The sequence below is a fragment of the Pseudochaenichthys georgianus genome, chromosome 5 (genome assembly GCF_902827115.2).
Source record: "Pseudochaenichthys georgianus chromosome 5, fPseGeo1.2, whole genome shotgun sequence".
Classification (NCBI taxonomy): domain Eukaryota; kingdom Metazoa; phylum Chordata; class Actinopteri; order Perciformes; family Channichthyidae; genus Pseudochaenichthys; species Pseudochaenichthys georgianus.
The window spans coordinates 33,941,190-33,959,149 of record NC_047507.1 but is presented as its reverse complement, the minus strand read 5'-3'; the positions used below and the strand labels follow the sequence as shown (position 1 = coordinate 33,959,149).

The 17,960-nt window shown below is 40.6% G+C and overlaps 1 protein-coding gene across 6 annotated transcripts in view; it reads right to left on the bottom strand.

Annotated features, from left to right (window-relative positions):
• LOC117447084 (plasma membrane calcium-transporting ATPase 1-like) overlaps positions 1 to 17,960 on the bottom strand; it is a 165,621-nt gene that overhangs the window by 37,089 nt on the left and 110,572 nt on the right. For 4 of the 6 annotated variants that reach the window (XM_071203209.1, XM_071203205.1, XM_034083680.1 and 1 more), the window contains 7 exons: positions 15,744 to 15,869; positions 12,269 to 12,304; positions 5,479 to 5,652; positions 3,260 to 3,474; positions 2,869 to 3,111; positions 1,725 to 1,966; positions 1,359 to 1,596 (listed from right to left, as the gene is read on the bottom strand). In XM_071203209.1, the coding sequence (XP_071059310.1) occupies positions 1,359 to 1,596; positions 1,725 to 1,966; positions 2,869 to 3,111; positions 3,260 to 3,474; positions 5,479 to 5,652; positions 12,269 to 12,304; positions 15,744 to 15,869 (1,274 nt within the window). The remainder of the gene's footprint in view (positions 1 to 1,358; positions 1,597 to 1,724; positions 1,967 to 2,868; positions 3,112 to 3,259; positions 3,475 to 5,478; positions 5,653 to 12,268; positions 12,305 to 15,743; positions 15,870 to 17,960) is intronic. The other 2 variants (XM_071203207.1, XM_071203208.1) reach the window with 1 other exon arrangement.

The window sequence follows — 17,960 nt, the reverse complement described above, 5'->3', positions numbered from 1 at the left end:
TATAAAGGCCGGTCAGGAGAGCTGGATCTGATCGGTATGGACATAAACGCGAGTGAAGTGTAACCGGACGAGAGAGAGATCAGCTGCTGATCTGCTCTGCATGATCACCTGAAGCCCCGCCCACTGTTTAGCAAGCTGCATGAGAAACAGACGGGCTGTCGGGAGAGAGAGAGGAAAAGAGAGGATCCGTTTATTTCTCCGTGTTATTATCCAAAGTTAATGTAAACTTTTGAATAATGTACTTCATCTACTACAAGTAGTTTGTTTGAATGTAATAATGATGTTGTTTGTTGTTTGTGGAAGCGCATCATTTACTGAAAAATTAATCTAAACTTTTCCATCTGTTACGATTATAAACTGAAGCAATATAAAAATGAGCCCCGTTAACTGAGTTTTAAACATCAGCATATCCGCTCATAGTCCGGTAATGACCTGCTAACGGAAACTCTGCTACACAATTCTTCTTCTTATTATTGCAACATGACCAGGAAGTTTAAAATTTGTCCGGTAAAATAAATTATTTCCGGACACTTGACCAGCAAGAAAGAATCCTAGCGGAAACCCTGATGTAGAGTTCTCCCTAAATATCTAACATGATGTTTTCTAGGGATCTTTTGTCTCTTTCTGTGGAGCCGAGTTACACATAGCTCCTCTTTATTTTGAACCCTTATATCATTTATTTAAGGATGAGTATGCTCATCTTCAGGTTCATCTCAGTATGCTGTGCCTCTCCTGTGACATGTCTCCATGCTTTAATGTTCAAAACACTCTTTCATTTTCTCACACTGCCGCACAGGCAGTGTGCGGCAGAGTTGCTGCAGCACATGCAGCAACTCTTTTCACCCTCTGTCTGAAACCAGAGCCCAGTCTGCTGATTGGTTAGCCGGCTGGTTCTGTTGTGATTGGTCAACCACTTAGAGATGTCCCGGCCCTTAGTCTGTCACGTACAATGTGCTGGAGCTCTAACCAATGGAAGCGCAAGTGTTGCAGTGCTCCTTCTGGAGGGAACCTTGGGATTTTAACCTTTGCAGACATTTACATGCACAAAAAAACAATTGATCACACTACAGGAAAGGGACAAACCCAAAAAGCATGATAGTGCCTCTTTAGGACTGATCCCTACTAAGGCTGCATTCACACCAAGTCAGGTTATCCAGTCCTCTCCCTTAGTTCCATTCAAATGAGGCAAAAGTCTAGCTGCTGAAAACTACTTAAAGATGAACCGATGGTGAAATATGATGTTTTCTGAAGCCGCTTCAATAATACCCCTAGTCTCCAGACATTTACATAACCCAGTCTCAGTGTGAACTACTTTTCCGGTGGATATCTGCGTTGGTGGTGTGAGGTTTCTTCTGTACCTCAGGTCTGACGGGGTCCTCGATGCCGACAACCACGATGCAGGTGAGTTCGTTCAGGATTTCGTTCTCGTTTTCCCAGTTGGGCTCTCCGGCCTCGGCGGGGAAGTCCCTGTACGCCACGCAGATGGTCCTCAGCCCATCGCACGCCATTGGCTCAATCACCTTGCGCACCATCTCGTCACGGTCCTTAGGCTTGAAGATGCGGGGCTGACCCTGGGTGTCCAAAATACGAGAGCATCTGGGAGAGGAGAGGGAGGGAGGAGCTCATTAAGGGTAACATGTCATCGATCGACAGCTCTTCCCTCAGACTGGGGAAAACGATCACTAATTATAATTATTTTCAGTTTATTTGTTCTCTTTTCTTACTTCCTCAGGACGATCTCCGACGCCCCTTTGCTGTACATGCGGAAACCTCCATCAGCGTTCTTCAGCACCGTGCTCATGGACTTGCGGGAGGAGTTGAAGGTGTAAACCTTGTAGAGTTTTTCCTCGGGGACCTCGTCTCTGATTGGCTGGTAGTCCCTCTTCAGCTGCAGCACCATGCCCAGCAGAGCGCACTCCGTCTTGTTGCCAACGTGGCGAGGCAGGCCTCCTTCTTTCTCCGGAGGCTGAGGAGGGACAAAAGCATTGGGTGTAATCTTTCGAATTGTATCATTATCAGGCAACATTAGCACCAACACTACTTCTGTATGTACAGATGTGTTTGATCTGAAAGGTTGTTTGTTCACAAGTTTTAAGTCAGAAGAGAACAGAAGCTAACCTGGATCTGAAAACTTGTCTTATTTTCAGATCCTTTTACAATTCTCTAAAAAAACAAAATGTCCCGAACTAAGAGCTTCCGGTTCTTCTGAACACTGTTGCTGTTCCTGATTAATAACACCTTCAGAGAGCAGATTATATCAGCTGCAGCTATTTCACATGAATTTACTGTTCACTAAAGCTCTCACTAAACTAATCAACTGTTGAGCTGTCATGTCTGTAAGCCAAGTCAATCTATTCTGTTTTCTGTTGAAGGGAAACCATTTGTATTTGCCCTGTTAATGTAGCTTACATGTTTATGTTGGCTGGTTGTAAAGTGAAGCAAGTCTTTAATGCTAAATAAATGGTTAACCACCACTCAAAAACTGGGGGGAAATTGAAAAGGGATACATTTAGAGTCTATTTGCATGCCAACGGTAAAGCCTTAAGAAATGGATCTGCCAGGTCTTTGAGGATAAGGTTTAGGTTATTAAAGGAAATCTTTAAAATATCCTACCAAATGAAGATCGACTTTTGACCTTGTTGAAATTATTGTTAAGACCCATTTTGTCCATGTCTTACTTCTTATAAGGCCTGTTTTTTTTCTACCATTGTGTCTTTATTGAATATAGAGAACAGATTGATTAGAAAGGGGGGAGAAAGAGGGGACGACACGCATCAAGTTTGATCTTTTTTAGACTGGATTTGATGGATAAGGTTACATGTTTGTTAGTGTTGTGGTTGGTGGTTGCTGTGACAGTGAAGGTCTCACCAGGATCTTGGTGGTGTAGGCCGAGTTGATGGAGATGCTGTTGACCATAACTTCCAGAGTCTCTGGTTTGATGGCATCGGGCTCGGGGACAGTTTTGAAGTGCGTGTCGTTGACGTAGGCCTGCACCACCGTCATGCGGTTCATGGTCAGCGTGCCTGTTTTGTCCGAGCAGATGGCTGTAGCGTTGCCCATGGTCTCACAGGCATCCAGGTGACGCACCAGGTTGTTATCCTTCATCATTTTCTAAAATACGAACAGCGAAGTTAAAGGCTTAGATTTGCATTTGGACTTTGTTATTTAAACACAACATGACTCGTAGTTATCGAATCCTACACAAACACGATTCTTCGGGGGTTTAAATCCATTTATCTTACATTTCCCATAATCTTACCTTAACGGAGTAAGCCAGAGAAATGGTGACGGCGAGCGGCAGACCCTCAGGGACGGCCACCACCAGCACGGTCACGCCGATGATGAAGAATTTGACAAAGTACTGGATGTAGATGGGGGTGCACTCGGACATCCAGGATCGGCCCTGGACCGCGAAGGTGTCGATCACAAAGTAGAGGATGAGGATGATGACGGTCAAAGCCGACATGATCAGACCTGGTGACAAGAAGAAGAGTTTAAACACAAGTCCTTTTTCATGGCAAATCTTTTACTATGTAAGGGACCACTGGTTTCAAAGTATTGTATCTCATACGGTTAGAATTCAATTACATTAGCATTGTTTTTTTGTAGAAACACTTTTTAAACGTTTCGTGGTGCATTCAGGGACAAGCCTATGTCCTAGAGCCAATGGCAGTTTGCTGAAAAGCCATGAAGCTGTTCTGAAATAAATCATTAATAAGTAATTTACAGAAAATAAACAAAGGATAATCATGTCATCACAATGTCCCTTTGATTGTGAACGTTGGTGGTCTCTTCCTCTCCATGTTTTTGGTCTGTCTCTAAAATTACTAAGTATGAAGGCCAACACAAATATTAGGTATGCAAAAATGTGCAGAAGATCATGTTGGTTTATGCATTTATTATTCAATGTTTGACTTGACTGAGTGCTGAATCCAACATCAAGCTCTGAAAACAAGCCAAATAAGTAATATTGGTTTATATTTTACGATGTCTGGATGCAATATAAAAAGGTGAAAAATATTAACAGGAAATCTTTGCAATAAGACGAGTCATAAAACAAAAATATACCTGTATTATCTGCCTAAAAAATATCATTATATTATAATATTCATCTGACATCATCCGGATCGGGTAGGACAGGTGAAACAGAGGAATCAACGGCTCGTGTTGTTTTGCTTCACCTTTCACGTCAGTCACCTTCTGTCAAAGTGTTTTGGCCCAGATTCTATTTCTGTAGTTCAACTGATATCTGAAGCCCCCCACCCTCCCGCCCCCTTCATCCTGTCCTGAAAGCCCCTCAATGTATTAAGGTCAATTGAAGTGACACAGAAAATACCTTCACTTCCGGGATGAATCTTGTTCCCAATAAAGCACCCGTCCAATAACACTGAGTGCACTGCCTATCCTTTTACTGCCTGATCACTTTGTCAGCTATTAAATGAACAGTGCTACATTTCTCAAAATCCTCTCTTTGTCTTGCTGAAAGTTAGACATGAAGACGGGTATCAGGTAAATGTGTCCAGTACAAAGACATGTTAGCCTAGCTTAGCAAATGACTGGAAGCAGGGGATAACTGCTAGCCTAGCGCCACTAAAAGGTTCAAATTGAACTTTTGTTATGTTAGCCACCATGCTATCACCAGCCCCTTCTGTAATCGGCTAATCACATTTAAAGTCAAAAATAAATTCTTTAAGAAAAAAAGATTTGAATTGGGTCAAGTCAAGTAATCGAGGGAGTATACAATCTCATTAATAAGGACATGATCAGAGACTTCGCAAATCATGCTCTCCCTCATTTATGAATTTCCAACTGGTAAGGAGTAGATGAATTAGACGAGTGAGATAAAGCTAAAAACCTAAATAATTCATAATTTCCATTCATAATTTTCAGTGAGGGGAGAATTACTTAAATATCCAAACACTTAATAAATGGATCCAGATGAAATTTGGTCTGCCTCCGGATTAATTGTTATAACTTGACTCTATAATAACTCATTAGCCATTGAGAGTGTAAACATTATACCTGTTAAACATCAGAATGTTAGCATCATTATTGTATGCATGTTACGTTATGCAAACATATCATGTAGCTAAAAAACACTGATGAGTGTTGAAGGGTTTCAGGGTGTACTTACTCCTTAAATACTGTCTTACGTATATTTTTATAATTGTATTTTGTTCTACTTGTGTTTATTAAAGTCCCTCTAAACTATTATATGACATAATGTTTTGCTGATATTTTCTTAAACCTGTTTAGTTTTGCAAACAGTTTTGTCAAATATAAATGAATGAACTTTAAATTGACCTGACTTCACTTAAAATGTGATAAAAGGCAGATATTGAAAACATATTTTAAGATGTAGCCAGGTTAAAGTTTGCCCCAACCTCTAGTCTTTGTGCTAAGCTAGGCTAAACAGATCTTGGACTTTATGTAATGTTAGTGATAATTTATATGTGTAGGTGTGTTTGTTTTACTCACCAGCCTTCCCGATCTGCACAGCTAGTTTGGTCAGTTTGCCCTGCAGCACCGATTTCTCCTTCTTGGTCACGTTGACCTTCTTCACCGGTTTCACCTCCTCTTTCTCCTCTGACTCGGTGGCCTCCTCGCTCTTCAGAGGCTGGATCTCCAGGGCGATGCCGTCCTGGGTTTTGGCTGGGAGGAGGAGGAGGGGTGGGAGGAAAAGTCGGTGGTTTGGAGGTAAAAGGAGGAAGAGGAGAAAGGTGGGACCATGATGGAAAGTAAAAAGAGATGAAAGAGGTTTAAGAAAAGTGTTTTGACACGAAGAGGTGACAAATGAAGGACAAGGAAAAGAGGGATGGAGGGATATTTTAAGGAGGCAGATGTTTTTTTAAATAAAGATGAGGTCAAAAATGGTAGCAGAGGAAAAGGGGAGGAATTTAGAACGGGTTGACAAAAGGTAAATTAATGAAATTAATAAATAATAATAAATTACAAAAAGGGGGATGGAGCAGAATTGGGGATGAAGGGTAGAGAAGCAGAGAAAACATTAAAGATTCAGTTGGAAGGAAAGCTGAAGACGACACACACAACATTCTCAGAAAATACTTTGACATCTTCATTAACGAGTTGACCCTTTTACTGAATGCAGAGTCGCATTTCTACTTATGATCACAACACATTCATGAAAAGGTCCAAGTAGCGTTCAGAGACACGCAGCGGTTCATAATGAGGAGCAGCAGACAGAACAGAGACCAGCAGGAACAACACACACACACACACACACACACACACACACACACACACACACACACACACACACACACACACACACACACACACACACACACACACACACACACACACACACACACACACACACACACACACACACACACACACACACACACACACACACACACACACACACACACACACACACACACACACACACACACACACACACACACACACACACACACACACACACACACACACACACACACACACACACACACACACACAGCTCACTTATGGATTCTGCTTTGACGTCCTGCTCGCCAGCTTTGCTCCTCATTTGCATAAACAAACGGTGTATTTGCATTTCACTTCATCAGCTGGGATCTGTTTGGACTGTAGTACTGTAACGTGGAGCTTTTTGATCCGTTTGATGTCTGCTCAAGAGCTTACACTGAATTCAGCTGCACTCCCTCCACCCCCTGCCGTTTGTCATATTTCCATACCAAAGAAATGTGAGTTGGCGATGAATGTAAACAGAGCAGATGTGCACTCTTCTGAGTTTTGATGTTCTGTTTGTCCTCATGAACAACTGAGCTGACAACACCGGGAGGATTTATGAGCTTTAAATATTGAAAGTGTTCTGATCCATCAGCTCACTGTATTTATCCCTGTTGGAGAGCCACTGCTGGCACCACTGTCAACATCACTTCTGGAACCAACAATACCAACAGATCATGGACATAAAGCAGATCTAGATTCCTGGATGACCGGTGAGACGTTTTTAAAAGAACAAGAAACAGGTGTTTGATGATTAATATCCTTTTTTATAAAAAAGTGATGAGGAGGCAAACGTCTGTTAGAGAACCTGTTCCTATTTCATTATCTACTACTCCCTACAAATAACACTTCATTTTTATAATATTACAAAAATATAAAAAAATGTAATAATAATATTAAATGTATATAACAAAATAATTATAATAAAATTGATTACAACAATTATTACTTATATTAATATTATTAATGTCTAGTCCTCTTATGTGCCATTTCTTCAGTGCGTTTTCAACCGTCAATTGAAATAAAACATATATTAATACGATCTGATTGATTGGACCTCATGCAGGAAGAAGTCGTCAAGGTGTTTTTAGAGCACTCGTTACCTTCAGGGATCTAGCCTGTTGTATGATTAATGTACAGATACATAGATATTGGAGGAATATTAATGTGCTGTCTGGTTTATAGTGTGATGGTGGGAATGCAGAGAGGCTTACCGAGGGGAAATCTATGCTGAGTTTTATGTACATTATATATTTTATGGTGAAGATGTTTTTATTCTTCCTTTATTTTGAAGAAGAAGTTATTAGCTATTGCAGAATTGGAAATCAATACCAAGTGATCTTTTATTTACTCTTGGGTGACATTCTTATAAAAACAAAACGCAACAACACAGTTACTTTCAATCAAGTTGAAGATGTTTTTGTTTACTGCTTACTTTTATTAAATAAAATAAGTCATTTTACACAGCTCTGTAACTTTTATTCTTGTGTTAAACACCTACCTGTCTTTTTCATTTTATTTTGGTGCGTTTCTTTTGGCCTTCGATTGATGTACTTTGGCTTGCAGGAAATGTGGTATGTAAATAGACGTGTTTGAACAATTGTGCAAGAAAACCTGATGAAAAGGTTTTCGAATATGAACAATGTTCTTGAGTGGGGCTCCAAGTCTGTAAAAGACAAATCTGCTTTGATAACCAATACTTCCTCTTACATGGAGCTGGGGGAAATAAAGCAAAACCAGGTAATGTGTTTTTTAAAAAAAAGTGACATTTATCCAAAAACGTTTTCACTGTCATTTTAACTGCCTCTCTCAGAAGTCCCCGCACTGTATTTTGCTAATAGGGAAGTCCTTTCATGACAGCATGACCTCCACATGACATTTAAACACTCTGAATGTGGGGATGAGTCGGTGTCAAACCAGGAAGCTGTGGAGCTTTATGCACATGGTCCACTCTGAAGACAAGCCACAACATAGAATCAACTGACACAGCTTCACATGAACAGGACTGAGACCCACTGACCAACCACAGAACTGTAAACAGGCGCAGCACTGAACCATGGGAGAGCGCACAGCGGTCAGCGGGGAGGGGTGTGTCTGACAAACCAATATAAATAAATAAAAGAAAGCAAGTCAACCAAACAGAAGACAAAGGATCACCCCAGAAAACGACAGCGATGCAGAACCACGACACAGATTGACAGGAGGAGGAAGAGGAGGCTGCAGAGCTGTGGAGGCTGCAGGAGGCTTCAGCAAGACAGATAACCGAGAGGAGGGAGAGAGTCAAACAGTGATTACAAGACAACATGGAGTCCTGAGCAACACCCTGCAAGGAGGCAACAGTGAAAGAAAAGAAACTGAGGAACACAAACAGACCAGACGACAGCCCACAGCCCACTAACACTGCAAGGGTGCAACTCCCACACACACACCGGCAGCCTCGCTTCAGCCAAAACACATCCCGGCACTGTTGTCTTTTTCTGAGCAGTGTCAACACAATACAGTGGATACATGTGTGGAAATGTGCGATGGGAAAACATTTGAAATCCTCTTATTTTTGAAAAGGGTGTTGCTGTCGGCGAAACTCAACACCTGCTGCACAGATGTTTCACATTAAAAGCCTTCCAGCAGCTCTAAAGGACAAATTATAAGCCCACCAACACAGGGGGGCTGTGTTGGTGGGCTTATAATGTGAAACATCTGCAAGGTAGAGGTTATTGAGGGAATGAAAGCAGTATCAGAGTGGGGACTGTTGTCATACTGATGGGATTTATTTGAAAAGGTTTCGCTGTTGCCTGATCTGCTCCACTTTAATTTGTTATTGATCAATCACATGTGTACAATAAGAGTCATTTCACCACTCTGCCTCTCCAATTATTTTTCAGCACTGAAACTGTTTTCATGAAGTCATTTTTTTCTCAGTTGCTTCAATTGTGGTATAACTGCTGTTGGGTTACTACCAGCACAGATGTTTCAAAAGCCAGAATTTCCCCTAGATATTCAACAATTAGCTGATTTATCAATCAGCCCATCTACTATTATATTTCAGGTTTGTTACAGGATCTCACAAGGGGATTTGTTCTATTTGAGTTAAGTGATATTTGAGTTTGTTTCCCAGATGTCTTAGATGTGAAATTGGGCTTTAGGGAAGTGAAATGGAAATATTATTCATCAATCACCTGTAGGAAGTTGCGTAACAGTGATCGAAAAAAAACAGCAAAGTTAAAGCTTTTGAAGGATTTAAATTGAAAGCAGCAGTCATTGTTTTTTCGGACACTAGGGAGCAGAAGAAAGCTAATCATAGTCTGACAAATACACCATCCTGACATATTGTAAAATACAAAACACAGTCTCGTTCTTCATCCAGTGAAGCAGAAGCATCATCATCCCACTGCAGCTGTGTGAAACCAAAACTAGGAGCTTAAAGAATGAGTTCAATAGAGTGGTGCAGTGATGACGTATGTATCTAGGCAACCCAGAAATTAGCGTCGTAAGGGCTCCCTCGACAAACGGCATGGGATTTTTCCATTGGACTTTGGAATATTGCACATAATAAGATCTGTGGCTAACAAACGTTTATGTTACTTAGCAGGATAATCTCCACATATCAACACCACTCTATAAAGAGTACATATCTGCAGAAGTAAAAAGCTTATGTGAGAGTATAAACAAATGACACCACAGTCCCATGGCCGTTAAGCTGAACTTTAAAGGCACATAATGTTCTGCGTGATGATGTTTGGTAGTCTGATTTAGTCACTTGTTAGCCACCGCATTTGCTCATTTTTAGATTCATAGAACATCATTAATAGAAGCCTCACTATTTGACTGATATATGTTATGTTGTAAATTAAACTATTACGTTTCCCTTTATAGCTTAAAGGTGGGGTAGGTAAGTTTCATAAACCGGCTCGAGATACACTTTTGTTATATTCTATGGAATGCTCTTAACATCCCGATAGCAATGAATATCTTAAGTGCTTTGACAAAAAATCCATAAGAAAATGTCATCTGTGGAAGCCGTAGTACTGTAAAAAGTACAACCTGGCCTACCTGCCTGTCAGCCTTCCATCGGGGCACAAACTTATCTCGTGCCCTCATTGGTCATGTGCGCGTTCGTGTGTGTTGGAGGAGGGGCTCTATAAGGAAGTGGCAGATTTTCTCCGGTTGTGTATTTTCAAATTCTAGCGATCTCGAGCCGGTTTCTCAAACTTACCTACCCCACCTTTAAATCAAATAAATAAAAACATTAAATATTACATTTTTTGAAAAGCCTCTGCTGTAAAAGGCATCCTCACAAAGCTGAAAGAAACTCATTCAAAGTTGAACTGTAAGAGGTATTTAATTATCACAGGTAAGTACCACTATGAATATATGACGATCTCATTGAGTAGGATTCATTGCTGTACATTAAACTACTCAACGGTATATAAAGGAGATCAAATTAACGTTAAGTTACAAAGTTGTGTATCTGACTTGAGGCATTTCTGCAGATTTTGATCTTAATGCGTTTTAGTGGAGGTCATTCTTGATTGCAGGGCTGAAAAATATCAAATATTTTTGTGCAAAAGTGTGAGGAGGATCCATGTGCCAGAAGTGTGTGTGTGTGTGTGTGTGTGTGTGTGTGTGTGTGTGTGTGTGTGGTGTGTCTGTATGTGTGTGTGTTTGTGTGTACATCAAGTGGCATTCTGGTCGCAGCAGATGCTCAAACCATGGGAGGTCGGGAGGAAGGGAGTTGTGTGAGCGTGTGTATGGAGTGTATTGGGGTGTGTGCGAGTGTGTGTGTGTGTGTGTGTGTGTGGAGACAGCTTGCAGAGGAAGTCGGACATGTGTTGGATCACACGGGACATTGAGGACGGTTGGCTGTTTCGAGTTGGGAAGTTGGCACAAAGACGTCATCAACACAAACACACAGTTATAAACCCTGAAACATTAAATATGGAGGGGAGCACCGAGGGAGCGCTTGATTTCAACACTGCGTCACCCAAGAAGGAGACATCAGAGGTCAAACTAACATGTTTGATGAGTTTATATTTGTGTCTCAATTCTTAGAGCGGGATAGGACATTTGAGTTTTTGCAAGCACATACCGTTATTTTTTAGCAATATATATATGTATATAAAAGAACAATTTCTCTGTGAACAAAAGTACTCTCAATTAGTATGTGTTGATCTAATGTAAGCTAATAACTCACACTCATTTGCTCTTTCTTAATTTAAATTAAAACTTATCAAAACAAGATAAGTTATTTATTTATTTTTACCTTTATTCAATCTTTTTATTTTCAGTATAGTTATCTTGTTAGGTCGTCAGCTATCTTCTGCCAGATTAGCAGTAGGTAAATAAACTAGTTTTCAACAGGGTACATCCAAGAAAGCCAGCACCAAGAAGATTTGGAATCTAAGCTTGGAAAAAACACTTGAATCCACAAATCAGTGAGTCGCCTTGTAACATGTTTTTAAAAATAAATGTAGCACGCAAAAGTTTTTTTAAATGGAAAACATCAAATTAGCCAAGCCTAAATAGCTAGCTAGCTTAATTAGCTATTTGGCTCATTCTTTTTTTTAAATCATTTTTTAAAATATTTTCTTTATTCTTTGAGCCAATGGTAACAATAGTCCATATATGAAATGAGCACAACACTTTTTTTTCTGGATCATATGTCTATGAAATAAATATAATGTGATTGCAAGAACTCTTTCTTGTGCTCTTCCAGACACACTCTCAAAAATGAAGGCACAAATACAACTCTATACTGTATTAACCCCACTATCACAGATCACCATGACAACTGTAGACGCTGTGATTGGCTGTCAAAGACTGAAGGTTGAGAGTTGCACCCTTAAACAGGTAAAGCAAGGCGAGAGAACGTCCCCCTTTATATAGCAGAGAGAGAGAGAGAGACATGGACGGGACACTCCCCTCCTGCCGCTGGGTGGAGGGGAGGTGAGGAGGGGGGGAGTAACAGGGAGGATGGAGGGACAGAGAGGGACAGATGGATGAATGGAGGGGTTACCTTTGTTGCGATTTTCAGAGGGTCCTTGTTTTTTACCTGTTCGGACAGAGAGAGAGGGCGGAATGCTGATAAAATGGCTCAAAAGAAAAATAAGATCAAAACAAACTGAGGGAGAACACAAAATTCAAACTGATAGAAACCCACATGTGTGTGTCTGTCGTGTGTGTGTGTGTGTGTGTGTGTGTGTGTGTGTGTGTGTGTGTGTGTGTGTGTGTGTTGTGGGCAGGAATGGACCAATCAGAGGAGAGAGACGCACCGCTTCCTGCTGCGGAGAACCAACAGTGTTTGACAAAAGAGCTAATAAAACCAAGACCTCTGTTATCAAAATAAATACGAATTTGATTCAGTTGAATTTCAAACAATTATGTATTCAACAAATATACATTATCGGTATGACCAACTTCAATAATAGTCAGTATAATGTTCTGTTGTGATATTTGAATGGAGACATGTCAGTCGAAGAATAATCCTCTTAGCACTTTTAGTATGAACACCACTTAGTCACTTACAGACTTTATGATGCATAGTGGTTGTGTACTGTGTGTGTACTGTGTATGGTGAGTGCTTGTCTTATATGCCGGTGCCAAAGACACATTTCACACTTACACTTATTATCAGTCGCTTTGGATAAAAGCGTCAACTAAATTAAATGTGATTTCCATTTTATGCAAATGTATTGGACACTAAAGTGATCTGAATTTGAATGATTTTCCACAATGTACATCGGTTTGGCTACATTGTTGAGGGTACATGCTCCTTTTTGTCATTTGTCATTCACCTACATAACTAATGTATACAATACTGTTATACTGTTTGGCATTATTTAAATTTTAAGACAATTATCATTTGTAGGATACTTATACTTTCAACAATCATCTGGTTTCTTGAATGCAATTGATCAACTAAATTCTTTTTGGGACCATATACATACCCTCGGGAGACGAGTTGTTCACATCATGTATCTTTTTTGACAACATCTCTGATTTCAGTGCGTCTGGTTCAAAGTCTTATTTCATTTCCGGATGTGTCGATACTGCATGTCTGAAAATCTGAGCTGTTTTTTCTTTTGTTTGTTTTCTTTTTAATGATGTGTCTTATTTCATTACAGCGTTGGTAAAAGAAATCCAGACAAGTCATCCTCTCAATTGGATGGTGATGTGAGGAAGAGGTTGTGGTTTCTAAATAATTATTAAGGACAAACCTACAAGTTCTTTCAAACAATGTGTGTACTGGTTGTGTTGAGGTTTTTGGTGGTTTTGGAGTGATGGATGTGGCTTACTTCCTTCACTGCAGATATATAAACTCTGATATTATGGCTGCACAAGTCCTTGTGGCTCTTATCATCTATTATTGATTTTTGTCATGTTTTGATAAGATGTGTAAAAGAAGCAGGTCAGGTGTGTGTTTCCTCCCTTAGGGACATTCACTTCCTGTTGCCCTAATATGGAGCTATTTGCTTTAATGTTGAAAAGAGTTGTTAGCAAGGTCAAAGCCAACATGAACACCCACACACTGAAACAGCTCTTTGATATTCAGCCCGTGGTGTGTGATTGATGACGGGAGCTAAACTGCCGCAAGTGTGTGATTGTGTGTCTATGTTTGCACATACTGGAGGCTCTTACTCTAAGATAATCAATGGGTGTGACTTTACTTGTATGCATGAATGTGTGTGTATATGTGTGTGTTCAGGGTTGATGCAGCCATGTGTGACGGTAAAGTCTGCTGTGTCGGCTGGTACCTCAAGAGACATACAACAGCTTAATGTGTGTGCATTCTTGAACTCCTATCTTTGTGATTACGGATTAAAAAAGTCAGTTCAGAGAAGTTTTTAGCCATTCTTCACTTTTCCAAGGGGCTTTTTGAAGGTTTCAGGTCTGGTTTAGGATTATAATTATAATAAGATTAGATATTAAGGTTACAGTTAGGGGCTCAGAAATGTATTATGAAAATCAAGGTCCTCTTAAGTGAGGAAGAACAGACGTGTGTGTGTGTGATTCTGATGAAAATGTTTAATTTCAGTTGTCGGTCTTCTGGTTCTCCTCATTAGGAATTCATTAAAAGGTTGTTTATATTGAAATGAATGACTGGAGGCCGAAATGTAAACCTGAGCGTCTCTCTCCGCTGAGCTTGTACATTCAGCCAGTTCACAATGAATGCCTGACAAACTCAAACTTTAGCCAATAAAACAAATAATCAGACAAAAAACAAACTAAAGAAAAAAAGACATGAGTAAAAGGGGGTTAGCATGATCACAAGCAAATCAAAAGCAATAGAGACCGACTGCAGAAGCCTGTTGGTTTACATCAACCTGCTCTGTGATAGTACAAGGATCATCTGCACTTTTTGAAGGGTTCCACTTCAAAAAGCAACTGTATGTAAACAGAGAAGGTACGTTTCACATTTTTTAACCAGCATCACGTCCCTGTCGAATCAATACCTCAGTATTTCAGCCATAAACTACCATGAATAAATGAGACCACGATGTGCAGTAGTGTTTATCAGACTACCGACACAGAATTTTGTATTACGGTCTGTGTGGAAACATATTTTTTATTTGTCTGTCTATGATTTAAAAGTATTAACTCTTTATATCAGACAGAAGATAACAAGTCTCCATTATCTACCAATTTGTTGATATTACAAAATGGCTGGCATATTTTAAAAGCTTTTATTACTCTACCTGAAATGTGTAGTTTGATTCTAGTAGGACTTTCTTATGGTTTTCTTATTTAAAATGGAAACATGTCAAAGACTCCTAAATAAGCATTATTTGGTCACATACATAGTTTTAAGATTACTCCTCATGTAATTTAGCATATTTTTCCAATTTCCAATTTTGGCTTTCAGGTATAGCCTTGATCACAACTGTAGGTAATGAGCCAGTTAGCCAGGCATGCTAAATATATCAGCTGACTGCTAATTGATTGCACTGCCCTATAAACCATTCAGATGCCATGTACACAGGTTCAACGGGTGTTTGTTTAAGTTGCTCAGCTACGATTGGACAATATATGTTAAGGGACAGATGTTTAGTCAACCGTCAATTAAGCTATCTGTTGTAAACATCTTAAGTGAATTGTGTGTAGTAAGCAGATAAGATCACTACATTTGAACTCACCCATGGTCTCATTTATTCACTGATGATGCTTTTGTGATCAGATGTAATGTTAATATATTATAGTTAGACCCTTCAAACAGCTCTGCTGGGATCAGCTCAGACTGGATGACCTCTACCTGCAGACGGCTAGTACGACAGGAGCAACTTCAAATCAACACCAGCTGATAAAAGCGTGCAAATATTTCCAATCTGCACTGTTCAAACAGTAGAGTAGAAATATTCAGAAGCTGACACGATGGTAGTTGTCTTTCTTTCTTTCCTCCCAACACTTCACACACTTTGTGTCTCATATGACCTTAAGCACTTCAACATGAGTTGTGTTTTTTTGTGTGCGACAGGCTTTGTCTCAAGTCTTACTTTTCTTGACCTTCTTCACTTCTTCGTTGTCGCCGGCACACAGCAGAGTAAAGATGATGCCAGTTTGAGAGTTGAGGCCGACAGCCGACACCACCATCCTGCCTGATCCCTCCATTACATGGGTCCCTGAGGAAACATTCAAAAAGCTGGGGTCACAACTGGAACTTTTCTTTGTAACTGTCTCTGCGTAATATCTGTAATCTGTGTTATACTTTGCTAATATAACAAACTCAGGGTCGCCACAGATCAATCTTAGGGCCAGTACTTCTTAATTTGATGCATGTATGAGGATGCTGATGATACACAGCTATATGTCAATTCAATTCAAAACCTTTATTTATCCAGGTAAAATCCCATTGAGATCAATGATCTCTTTTTCAAGGGAGACCTGCAGCAGTAGGTTCCACAAGAAGACATAAAATCATAAACAACAGAACAACAAAAGGACATCATACAGCAAAATGTACAGGGATTACAATTTACATATTTAACCACATGTACAGGTACCAACAGCATCTGATTTTGTAGCATCCAACCGAGCTTTAAAAACATGTAATGGTACTAGCTTGGTAATGTTCCATTCTTTTTGCAGACTGTTCCATGTTAGTGGAGCTGCACATGTAAAAGCTTTCTTCCCTGAGACAGTCCTAGCACTTGGCACATTTAATAAAACCACAGCATGCGATCTCAGGCAATAAGTACTTTCAATTCGCAGAGAGATCAGGGAGCAGATATAAGATGGTAGTTTATCCAACATGGCTTTGTAAATGAAAAAGTACCAGTGACTGAGCCTCCGTACAGTAAGTGATGGCAAAACCGCCTTGGTATACAGGGTACAGTGATGCGTAAGTGCTTTACAATTTGTCAAAAATCTCAGTGCACTGTGATACGCAGCATCTAACTTGCTCAGGTAATTGGCAGGTGCATTCATATATAACAAATCACCATAGTCCAGCACAGGTAAAAAGGTCACAGTGACTAGCCTTTTCCTGGCCTCAAGCGAGAAACAGGACTTATTTCTGTAAAAGAAACCTAGCCTAACCCTCAGCTTTTTAAGCAGGTTATTTACATGAAATTTAAAAGTGAGACAATCATCAAGCCAGACACCCAGGTATTTGTAACAGGTAATCACTTCAAGTTGTATTCCTTGCGTAGTTACAATATCCAAAGCAGTCTCCGGTGTATTTTTAGCTTTAGCTTTAGAAAAGAGCATTACCTTGGTTTTATCCACATTTAAAAGAAGCTTAAGCTCAGAGAGCTGAGCCTGAATAATGTTAAAACGAGCCTGTAATTTAACAACAGCCTTGTTAATCGAGGGACCTGCACAGTACATAATGGTATCGTCCGCATAAAAATGTAAGGTTGCTCCTTCGACAGTTTCACCTAAACTATTAATATAGATAGAGAATAATAGCGGACCTAAAACTGAACCTTGTGGTACACCATTAGTGATGTTTAACCACTCAGAAGTGGTGCCCACATGCTAACTTAGCATTGCTGTCGCAATTTCTACTGGCTCGCACTACCTGTTAGCATCTGGCATCTGTTAGCATCTAGCTCTCCTGCTTACAAACTTTTAGCCATCCCTGCTTATACAAGTAGTAGTTTTAGTTGTCTGCGATCTGCCGAGGCCTACTCCCACCTGTCGAGTACGGCTGTACTGAGGTGTTTTTCCTCTGGAGACGGAGCGAAGAGACGGAGCGGCTCCACCTGTTGCTGCATGCGATCTGCGATTTACGGAGGCCTGCTCGTCGCGAAGAGACGGAGCGGCTCCACCTGTTGCTGCCTGCGATCTACGGAGGCCTGCTCCCACCTGTAGAATACGGCTGTACTGGTGAGGTTTTTACCCCGGAGTCGTCGCGGAGAGACGGAGTGGATCCACGCTTCGGGCTTGGCCTGCTTCCACTGGGCGTTACGGAGGAGGATTTTACCACCGCTGGGGCCTGCTTTCCACCTGTCCTGGTTCTGCTGTTGCAGAGGCCTGCTTTCACCCCGGGGATTCCACGGAGGGACCGGAGCGCTTCCACGCTGCTGTTTTCGCCTGTCCTTTGCTGCTGTGCTGATTTTGCTCCAGGAACATCGCGGATACTGTGTGCTGGTCTGGGAAAATGGCCCATATCGGGATTCTGCTGTGCCTGTTAACTGTTTTGGACTATGAGAAGATCTCTAGTCATTCTGAGAAGTCTAGTGGATTCAGGTCTGTTCTGCCACCCGCAG